This window comes from Acinonyx jubatus, chromosome D1, assembly GCF_027475565.1.
Source record: "Acinonyx jubatus isolate Ajub_Pintada_27869175 chromosome D1, VMU_Ajub_asm_v1.0, whole genome shotgun sequence".
Classification (NCBI taxonomy): domain Eukaryota; kingdom Metazoa; phylum Chordata; class Mammalia; order Carnivora; family Felidae; genus Acinonyx; species Acinonyx jubatus.
The window spans coordinates 91,722,401-91,732,804 of NC_069390.1; the positions used below are offsets into that span (position 1 = coordinate 91,722,401).

At 55.5% G+C, this 10,404-nt stretch overlaps 1 protein-coding gene across 1 annotated transcript; it reads left to right on the forward strand.

The window, feature by feature from the left end:
• The first annotated feature begins 1,353 nt into the window (after positions 1-1,353).
• On the forward strand, positions 1,354-10,401 carry ESAM (endothelial cell adhesion molecule). The gene is made up of 7 exons (XM_015074083.3): positions 1,354-1,603; positions 5,030-5,217; positions 6,279-6,480; positions 6,681-6,836; positions 8,815-8,937; positions 9,204-9,330; positions 9,566-10,401. Exons 1-7 carry the CDS (start codon positions 1,534-1,536, stop codon positions 9,879-9,881), a joined length of 1,182 nt encoding a protein of 393 aa, XP_014929569.1. The 5' UTR covers positions 1,354-1,533; the 3' UTR covers positions 9,882-10,401.
• Positions 10,402-10,404: the final 3 nt, after the last annotated feature.

Consider the following 10,404-nt stretch of genomic DNA (forward strand, 5'->3'; position numbering starts at 1 on the left):
ACTGTGTACAAAAAGATCTTGTGCCGTGCAAGCACAAGGACCACACTCAGTGTTAAAACAGTGCAGAACTGTATGTGGAGTAAATGGAATCGGAGCCCTGACTGCTTTTCTTCCCAGTCCACTGCCACTCGGAGCAGGCAGCGCCAAGGATTCTTTGTTATGCTTTCTGCCCCCGGTGACCTTTGCTCGGCGGTTAAGCTGTGCCCGGATGTTTGAAGCATCTGTATTTTGGCTGTTGGACAGAGAAGCGAGAACAGGTGCGTCCCCTTCTGTAAGGGAGCTGCGGCCGCCAGAGGGCGCAGAGGTGCCTCTGGACAGACCCGGCGGAGGGGCGAGAGTGTGGGGGGCGGAACGGTTAAATTAAATTCGCAGCGAACGCGACCTAGTCCCGGGAATTAAAGGATCAGAGCCGGCACGATGACGGATAAGGGGCAGTGAAGATACAAGGATAAAGAAATGGGGGGACTTTGTCCAGTTTACCTTCCCACAGCTGCTCCTTCCTCCCCAGTCAGCGTAAGGCCTATAAACCATTCTGGCTGGAGGTGAGGAGCTGGGAGCCGGGCTCCTGTTTCCTCAGTTTCCTGCTCAGCATTGCTCCAGTCCTTTCCCTGCTAGGGGTGTGAGGCACAAGACCCGGTCACCTTGAGGGCTGGGTTTTAGGGGGTCTCCGAGGACCTGCGGAGAGCGCCTCTCTTCGCAGCCCGCAGGCGCAGACGGTCCCCGCGCGCACCTGCGGGCGCGGCCCTAGGCCTGCCGGGTGGCAGCTGCGGGGGGCCCCCTGCGAGGCAGGGTGGAGGCGGGGCGGCCGCATCTCTTCCCCGCCCGGCTCGGAGGAAAGCAGCTGTTGCGGGCGGGAGAACCGCGCCCCTTCCCGCCGCTCCGCCCCACACACTTCGGAAGCGCAGTGGCTCAGGGACCACGCGGCTCCCCTCTTCCTCCAGGAAGGCTGTCCCGCTTAGGCCGAGGACGCGGTCCCCCCAAGCCCGGAGCCAGAGCCCAGGCCGGCTACGGTGTCAGGCGTGCGGGTGGCTCCTGGACGTCGGAGGATCCCCAGACCTCCCTCCCTTCCCCGTCTTCCGTTCCCACCCCAAGCGAGCGGAGTGGGGGAGGGCATGGCCCCAGTGTGGCAGTTCGGGACCTTCCCGTTTCCCCTGGCCCCCGGCCGGCTGTGGGGGCTGTGGGGACACCGCCACTTACCCGACCCCACCCTGCGTTCTGCCTGGGCGGAGGCCGCGAGGTCCGGCCGTCGGAGCGCGGGAGCCCTCCCCAACCCCCGCCCGCGGAGGGTCACCCGCACGCCCCGCCCGGGGAGACCGCGACCTCTCCGCCCCCTCCGGACGCCCCGCCCCCCTGTCCCCGTCGGTCCCCACCCTGCCGGCGGGACACGCGCGCACAGACTCCGGCTAGAGCCGCCCTTGGTGTCAGTGGCCGGGCTCCCGCGTCCGCCCCAGCTGCGGAGCCGCCTTAGCACCTGTCGGTCGCTGAGTCCCGGAGCCGGCGCCCCTGACTCCGTCGGGGCCAGGAAGGGGGGCCATGGTTTCCCTGCCCAGGTCCCCAGCGACCAACTTGCTGCGGTTTTTGTTCCTGGGGCTGAGTACCCTCGGTGAGTGCCACCCGGGACCGGAGCGGGGGGTGGGGGGGTAACTTGAGATGGGAAATGGGATGAATACAGCCCCCGAGGGAGGTGGTTTGGGGCACTGGTGAGGAACTGGATGGAAGGAGACTCCCGCCTCTGACTCTCTTCCTCCTCCCCCCACACTCCTCCGCCCTCTCCGCACCCAGGGAGGGCATCGCTGGCTGGTATTGACTTCTGTCTCCGTGTCGTCCTCGACAGCTACCACTTTGGGTGCGGTGTGTGTGTAGTAGGGGAGAGGGACAGGGCATCTAGCTGGGTAGACCTCTACCGCGAGATGTGGGAACATTCCTCATGCGTACTCCCCACCTCCACCCAGCAGAGCCGGATGAACTGAGCTACTAGATGAGACACTGGCTAAAGAGCTTAAGGACTTAACTCCAGCCCCCCTCATATCCCCCACCCCCCACACAAGCTGATGTGCAAGAACCCCCAGGAATTCCCTGGATCCCAGGCTGAACAAATGCACTTCGTGTCAATTCCCCAGCCCAGATCCTCTCTCTAGCCCCCTCCTGCTTCCTGCCCTGGGAATAAAGGGAGGTGCCCCAAAAGCATGACCGTGAGGTCACTTGGGACACAGGAAGTGGGGGAGGGGTTTGAATGCCTAGAGGAGCAGAATTGTGACCCCCCCCCCCACGAGGTCCACCACCACCCCCATTGGTTCCCAGAGCCAAAGGGACAAAGGAAATAGAGAAGAAGTTCCTCAAAGAGTCAGAGAGGAAGGGTGCCTCCTTGGAGCAAGTGCCTAAGGAGTGTTGAGGGCTTCCATTCCTACATCTGGAGGGAAAAGGACCCATCATGAACTAAGCCCATTCTAAGCTCGTTTCACTTACTCCAAGGCTTTCTTGCCATCTTTTTTCAAGGATCCCGAATAGGGTGAAGGGTGAGTTTGTCAAGGTCAACTTTAACCCCTTATCTCTCTCACTTTGGAAGTCACCAGATGCAGAGAGCTATGCAGTACGATTCAGTCACAGTGATGGGGTCCGAGATGGGGAACACCTAATGCTCACCCGTGCCCCCTTTAGCTTTGTGCTGCAAGGTGTGGGGACATGAAGTGGGTCCCCAGACAAAGAGGGCTCTAGAGCAGCCCACCGGCCACACTGAAGATGGAACATCTTTCTGCCCCTTTAGGCTTCGTGGGCCTACTCCAGGATCCCTTAACTTCTCAGTTCCCTTCTCCCAAGGTCAACCTCAATGCCCCTTTCCCTTCTGCCTTTCCCCCATCTCCCTGCTGGCCATTTGGGAAGCAAGGGAAGAGAAAAGTCCAAGTTCATTGCTTGGGCCTGGTCTACATCTCTCCTGTAACCTCTTCTTTTTCTATCCTAACTTTGAACCCCAGTTTTTACACGACAGCCCAGGCTCAACGTCCCCAGCAGGCCACTGCAGGGGGCTGCTGACCTCTCCGTGGCTGTTCTAGAGTTAAATGGCACTCTGGCCGCCACCGGGCGCTTGGGGCAGGCATCCGCTCTGCTGGGCTAGGCTGCACTGGGCTCTCCCGGAGGCCAGTCTGTTCCGCGCTCCTCCGCGGTTCTGCGCTGCTGCCCCTGGGGCGTGAGAAGCCGGCGGGGGGAGTTTCTCAGAGAAAAGGAGACTAAAAATAGTAGCCCCGGGGAGCGGGCCCATTTTTGTGCTCTTTAGGCCCTTGCCTGCTCTCTCACTCTGGTCTCAGAGTGGGCCAGAAGGGTCCCTTTCTTGGGGTGCCCCTGTGTCCTGCACTCAGACCCACTACTCCGGTGTCCTCTCCCCAGGGCACCACGGACCTTGTGAGCGAAAAGGGGCTTCTGCTGCAGCGGGCACCCAGACCCGAGGGCAGGGAAGCCTCTGGCCCCCTTCAGCCATTGGTTTCTGACTGGGGCGTGTGCCCAGACCGCAGTGTGTCCATCACTATCTTTTACCACCCCTAGTCTTCCTTTTGCAAAGTGGTAGGATAAATGCAGGACCTGGGGGAGGTCGTCGGGGTCGCCTATGGCGAAGAAGCTCTTGCCTCTCCCGGGACCCAGGCAGGGTTCCCAAGGGGAAACGTTTGTGGTCTCTCGGGAGTGTGCTCCAGAAAGGCCAGGGAAGATCCGGCACTGCCCGAAGGCCTCCCGGCGTCCCCGGCCTCCCCGCTCGGCGAGCGGGCCAGGTCCCCAGGGGGGTCGGGCTCCTTGAGGCAGAGGTTGTTTTCGCCTCTAGAGCCTCCGGTCTAGCTGCGCCTCCGTCATTGTCTTCTGCCTTATCACCGGGCACAAGTTTCCCGCCCGGCCCGCGGGGACCCGCCAGGAAATGGATAAGGGGGGTGCGGCGAAGGCCAAGGAATAGGGCCGGGGGTTCTGTAAAGACGCACAGCCGGAAAGCCGTGGGGGTGGCGCGCATCCTGGCCGGATCTGCGCCTGGCCCTTAGAGGCCTTTAGGGCCTGCTCCTGGAGGGCGGAAAGCCGGACCTGCGTGCAGCCTCTGTCCGCGCCTTGGCCGCCTGGTCACCATGTAGAGATGGCATCTCAGATTCCAATGCAGAGTGCTGAGGCCAAGGACTACGGTGGCCAGCATCCTCAGGCCTGGCCGGGCACAAGCCCGAGGTTATCCGCCCGCCCCCGGAAGGGTTTAGGATTGGGCTGCTCCATTGCCTCTCTGAAGGGCAGAACGTGAATGTTTCTGGACGCCATCATGCAAGCATAGATTCCATTGTCCGCTCCTTGAAACTGACACCCCAGTCCACCGCCTGAACTCCATACGCACACAGACATAAGATTTGTACTTGATTATCAGGGGACCATCATGCGTGTTCCCGCTCTGCCAAGAGTTCCTGTAACCTCACAGGACCCGTCCGGATCGCCTGGACCCAAAAAGGGCCCCTTTCTGGGTTCTCAACTCTCAGCTTTCCTGGGGAAGTCCCTGGGTCGGGACTGAGCCTGGGGGCCTGGGGAGCACTACCGTCAGTGGGCCAGGTGGAGCGCTAGATCAGAAGGAGCCGCGCGGGTTAATCGGTAACCGGCAGGCCTTCCAACCCCCTCTGCCCATCGCTGGCGACCCTCAGCAGCATCGAGACCCACTCTGGCCCAGGGAAATTGGGGGAGCAAGTGGGCTATGCAGAGTGTAGATGAAAAGTGTTAAACCTACCCTTCCTCTCAGATGTCTTCTCCTCCCCACTGGAAATCTGCCCCCTCTTCCTGGTGCTCTGAAATCTGGATACCAATAAATGTACAGAAATGTGTCCCTAACCCTGTTATGAACCCAGGATCTGAGGTTGTGGAGAATAAGGTCTGATAAAATCCCAAAGCAGGACACTAGGTCTGCCGTCCCTGGGCAGTGTGGGATCTTGCAAGGTTCGTCCTCTCCTTTGCTGCCCTGGGCAGGGCCCTCAGGCAGAGTGGGAAGCCAGCCCTCCGCGCTCACACCTGCGGCTCTTGTCCCCAGCGTCCCCCTCGCAGGCCCAGCTGGAGCTCCACGTGCCCGCTGGCCTCACCAAGCTGAAGGCGGTGGAAGGAGCAGAAGTAGTGCTCCCAGTGTGGTACACCCTGCAAGGGCAGGTGTCCTCCGGCCAGACGTGGGAGTTGCTCACCGTGATGTGGTTCTTGGAACAAGAAGGGAAGGATCTGAACCAGGTGAGGGAGGAAAGCATCTCAGCCGGAGGCTGGCTACACCCTGTGACTGAGGGCAGGGAAGAGCTGAGGAGAACAGGAGGGGTGGCCAGGGAATGGGGGACAGGGAAGGAGTTTCAGGAAAATGCAAGGTCCCTCATGGGCTCAGTTTTTGTTCTGAGCTTGGAGGCTGCCCCAAAGAATTTTCTTGTCCCCAATTTTCCCTAGAAATCCAGCACACGAAACACTGGAAAGTGGAAAGGCATTTTGCTTTGCTTTGCTTTGAGGAGGGGCAGTGAGGATTGGGGTTTGAGGAGGAAGGAAGGGTTAGGGCAAATATTCCATAATTTTAAAAAGCTGAGCATCACCCTATTTTCATCTTCTCTGTGCTTTGGGCACTGTCACAGGCCACTTCTCTTCCCACGTGATTTTCTGTCCGCTGCCCCTTCATACACTCCTTTGAGAGGCAAGTGGTAGGCTCCTGCCCCACCCCCCCTCCACCTCCTAACATCAGACCTATTTTCAGAGGCAGATTTACCCAGAAGCCAATGAAATGTCATTTTCAGAGCCCCTTATTTGCATGAGCTCCTCCCTAGGCTCTGAAAAGTATGTTCTAGAAGTCATTTGATAAATAGGGGGTATGTGTGACAGAAACTGAGATTACAGGGGTAGATGTAAGTTTTGCAGGGCCTGAACTTATACATAGGGAAGGGGGGACGTCTTCAAGAAAAAGAAGATTAAAAAAAGGTATTTTAAAAATCCTGGATCTATCCCTGATTCTAAGTTTCTGTCATAAATACCCCCTGTTTACATTATCCCTCACCCATTATACCACCTTTCTAAACACCCCAAGTGGGAGATAAAGAGACAAGGCACAGGGGATCAAGAAGCGTCGTGGTAAAGAGGACCCAGGGCCAGTGAGGGTGGCTAGGGAGAACAGGGTGAATGGGGAGCTGGTACAGGTTGGAGGGGATGGGTGCAGGGGAGGAGCACTTGAAGACTGCCGGTGTGGGGGAGGGGATTGGCTGAGCCCGTGGGCACAGTGCATACATGTGATAACCAGGAGGCGTCGTGCCCCACACCAGGTGTTGGCGTACATCAGCAGGACCACGACAAGCAAACCTGGGGTATCCCTGGTCTACTCCATGCCCTCCCACAACGTGTCGCTGCGGCTGCAGGGCCTCCGGGAGAAAGACTCTGGGTCCTACCGCTGCTCTGTGAATGTGCAAGACCATCAAGGCATAAATAGGAGCCACAGCAGCAAAACTTTAGAACTCAGTGTGCTGGGTAAGTGTGAAGCACACACTTTGCAATACCGCCCCAGCCCCCAGGGAGGTCAGGCGGGTCTCTCCCAAAAGGCTGCCTGTAAAGGTTGGAGGAGGGCAGATGGAGTGACAGAAGAGGGAGGCGGGGAGTGTAGGAGGTGGTGGAGGTGGGGGTCTGTTGGCTCCTGGGGATTGAATTTTTAACCTGTCTCCCTGCTCCAGTTCCTCCAGCTCCTCCATCCTGCCGTCTCCTGGGTGTGGCCCGTGTGGGGACGAACGTGACCCTGAGCTGCCAGTCCCCCCGGAGTAAGCCAGCTGCCCAATACCAGTGGGAGCGGGCACCCCCATCCGCCCAGGTTTTCTTTGCACCAGTTTTAGGTGAGGGAACTTCTGGAGACAAATGAGTGTGTGGCTGGGGCAGGGAAGGATGAGAGGTATGGGGAGGGGGGGGTTGCGGGGGGGGGGGGTGTGTGAAAAGGGGAGGCAATGCTGCCAGGTACTGGGGTGGAGGAGGACGTGGGGAGAAGGGTGGAAAAAGATGACCCACCAGGTGCAGGCACTGTGTTGAGGGCTTCTGCATGCTATGTACTTTTGTATGTACTTTTGTTACTGAAGAGGGTCTAGAGCAGATGATCTGCATTCGAATTCCAGCCCGGCCATTGACTAGCTGTGTGACTCTGTGCTTCCATTTCCTCATTTATTTATTTTTATTTATTTTTATTTTTAAAATTTTTACTGTTTGTTTTTGAGGGAGAGAGAGAGAGTGAGAGTAGAGGAGGGTCAGAGAGAGAGAAGGAGGGGCAGAGAGAGAGGGAGGGGCAGAGGAAGGGGGAGGGGCAGAGAAAGAGGGAGACACAAAATCTGAAGCAGGCTCCATCCAGGCTCCCAGCTGTCAGCACAGAGCCCAACACAGGGCTAGAACTCACAAACCATGAGATCATGACCTGAGCTGAAGTCAGACACTTAACCAACTGAGCCATCCAGAAGCCCCTCCACTTCCTCATTTGTAAAACGCGGATATCACAGCCCTGATTTGAACACACTAGCTACAAAAGATATTTGGGGACAATTGAAACGTTTTCAATATGGATAATTAGATAGTTATTATTAGGTATTAGATCATTCTTTTAGAGAACTATTAATTTATTGGGTGTGGCAATGGTATTATAGTTATGGGGTCAGGGTCCTTATTTTTTGGAGATTCATGCTGAAGTACTTATTTTTAAATGTCTCACAAAAATTCTTTGGGGCACCTGGGTGGCTCAGTTGGTTAAGTGTTCAACTTGGGCTCAGGTCATGATCCCAGTTTGTGGGTTCCCAGCTCAGAGCCTAGAGCCTGCTTAGGATTGATTCTCTGTCTCCTTCTCTCTCTGCCCCTTCCCCGCTCATGCTCTGTCTCTCTTTCTCTCAAAAATAAATAAACATTAAAAAAATTAAAAAAACATCTCATGAAAAGAGAAATGAAATAAATATAGCAAAATGTTAGCAATTGTTGAATCTAAGTAGTGGGTATATGAGTTTTCAATTTGTCCCTTTTTCTACTTTTCATTTGACCAATTTTATAATGGGTGTATAAATATATAAAAATATATTTATTTTTTAAGCTACTTTTTTTTTTTTTTAATTTTACAGAGGGGGAGGAGGGGCAGAGGGAGAGAGGGAATCTTGAGCAGGCTCCACACTGAGCGGGCTCAATCCCATGACCCTGGGATCAAGACCTGAGCTAAAATCAAGAGGTCAGACACACACCGACCGAGCCCCCCAGCCTTCCCAAAAGTTGTGTTTTTTTGTTTTTTTTTTTAACAGTGCTTATCTCATAGGTTTGTTGTGAAATTTTCACAAATTTGTACACATAAGGGACTTAGTCTCTGGCATAGAGTAAGCAACCAATAAACTTTAACTGTTATAATGATTATTTCATATAATGCTTTTAATGCCATCATGGAGGTCATATTACCCCATTTTATAGGTGAAGAAATTGGGCCCCAGGAAGAGGAAGTAACTTGTTTAAAGTCACATGGCCTATTCGGGAGCTCAGGTTTTCTGATTCCTAGCCTAATATTTTCTTTTTCACCACACCGCCAATCTGGGAACAGAAACCCAAACTGATATTTGGGTTTCTCTGGGCATCAATTCCTCCTTAAATCTTTTTAGATTTCAGTTGGGGACACTGCGCAGAAGAAATGGAGAGGGGCATGGAGCTAGAAGCTTTGTACCTGGGGGGAGAACTCAGCATGGTGGTCACAACTTTTCCCACCACGAGTCTCCCAGAGAATCAAAGAGGACATCCTGGAAGGGGCAGAATTTTTCAGTGGGAAAGAAGGTCCCTGGACTGATGGTCAAATTGTGTCCACAGATGCCATCCGGGGGTCTTTAAGCCTCACAAACCTTTCCAGTTCCATGTCCGGAGTCTATATCTGCAAGGCCCACAATGAGGTGGGCAGTGCCCAGTGCAATGTGACCTTGGAAGTGAGCACAGGTCAGTGAGGGGTAAGTGTGGTTAAGGAGAAGACTGGTCACTGGTGGGGGTGGGGCTGCAAGAGGAGAGGAGGCCTGTCTGCTTGTCCTGGTCAAATGTTTGTCCAAATGTTTGGTCACCGGCTGGCTGACCATTTCCTGCTGACAGTCAACCCCTCTTCTTAACATGGAAAAAGAGAAAAACTGTTAATGGTGGCAGTGGGGTAGTGGGATTGGAGGGAGTGGAGAAAGGCTGGGGATCTCCCTCTGACACCAAGGTTTCCCCAGGGCCAGGGCCTGCTGTTGTTGCTGGAGCCGTTGTAGGCACTCTGGTTGGACTAGGACTGCTCGCTGGGCTGGTCCTCTTGTACCATCGCCGGAGCAAGGCCCTAGAGGAGCCGGCCAATGACATTAAGTAAGTGTCCCCAGTCTCTGTCCCAATGGGGTTCTCCTAGCTTCCCCCAGCTGGGAGTTTAGGCAGCTGTCATCTAAAGGAAAGGTGGGCAGTGACTGAAACATCATTCCATTGGGGGATTTTAAGGGAGAGGAGAGTGAACTGGTGTGTGAGGGGGGAGTAAGACAAAGCAGGTAGAAATCCCCCCTCTTCCCCCATCCAGCTTCTGACATCTTATTACTCCTTTGATGACTAGGGAGGATGCCATTGCTCCCCCGACCCTGCCCTGGCCCAAGGGCTCAGACACAATCTCCAAGAACGGGACCCTTTCATCTGTCACCTCAGCACGAGCCCTCCGGCAACCCCAAGGTCCTCCCAGGCCTGGTGCACTGACCCCCACACCCAGCCTTTCCAGTCAGGTCCGGCCCTCACCCAGGCTGCTCAGGACAGATGGGGCCCACCCTCAGCCAACATCCCCCAGCCCTGGTGGGGTGTCTTCCTCCACTCTGAGCCGCATGGGTGCTGTCCCCGTAATGGTGCCCGCCCAGAGTCAGGCTGGGTCTCTGGTGTGATGGTCCAGCCACTTGCTAGCTAAGCTATCTGGTTTATCCCCTTCTTCTAGCGGTCACCCCTAGCACAGAGGCCTGAGTCTTGGGAGACCACCTTCTAGACCTCCAGTCCTCTGCCCCCACCTTTCTTTCCTATGGGAAAACTGAGTCTCAGTTAAGACTCAAATTTTCAGGAGGTAGAAGGGGAAGTGGACCTCAGATTATGAAGAGCGTCCGCCCCCTTGCCCAGTTCTCTCAGTGGCTCTAGTGAATGCTGCTGAGGTTGGCTACCTGCCCACTGGGGCCCTGGTGGGGACTGCCAGTCAGGGAGTCCTCCAGGCCCCCTTGATCTGTACTCCACCCCATCTAACATCACCCTTCACTCCTGAGCCAGCTCCCTGCATTCAGATAACCTGTCCTGCTGGCTTGGCTGGGTTTTGCTGGGGCAGGGGATAGAGAAGGTATTTTTTAAACTAACTTGAAATGTCTGTTTTTGTTTTTATTTTGCAAATTTTAATAAAGATGCATTGTGTTTGTATGGAAAGTG

Excerpts from the sequence above, each read along its gene's own strand:
- ESAM (XM_015074083.3), top strand. The coding sequence starts at position 1,534 with ATGGTTTCCCTGCCCAGGTCCCCAGCGACCAACTTGCTGCGGTTTTTG. Across the intron at positions 6,481-6,680 it reads TTTAGAACTCAGTGTGCTGG|TTCCTCCAGCTCCTCCATCC; the intron begins GTAAGTGTGAAG and ends TCCCTGCTCCAG. Across the intron at positions 8,938-9,203 it reads GACCTTGGAAGTGAGCACAG|GGCCAGGGCCTGCTGTTGTT; the intron begins GTCAGTGAGGGG and ends AGGTTTCCCCAG.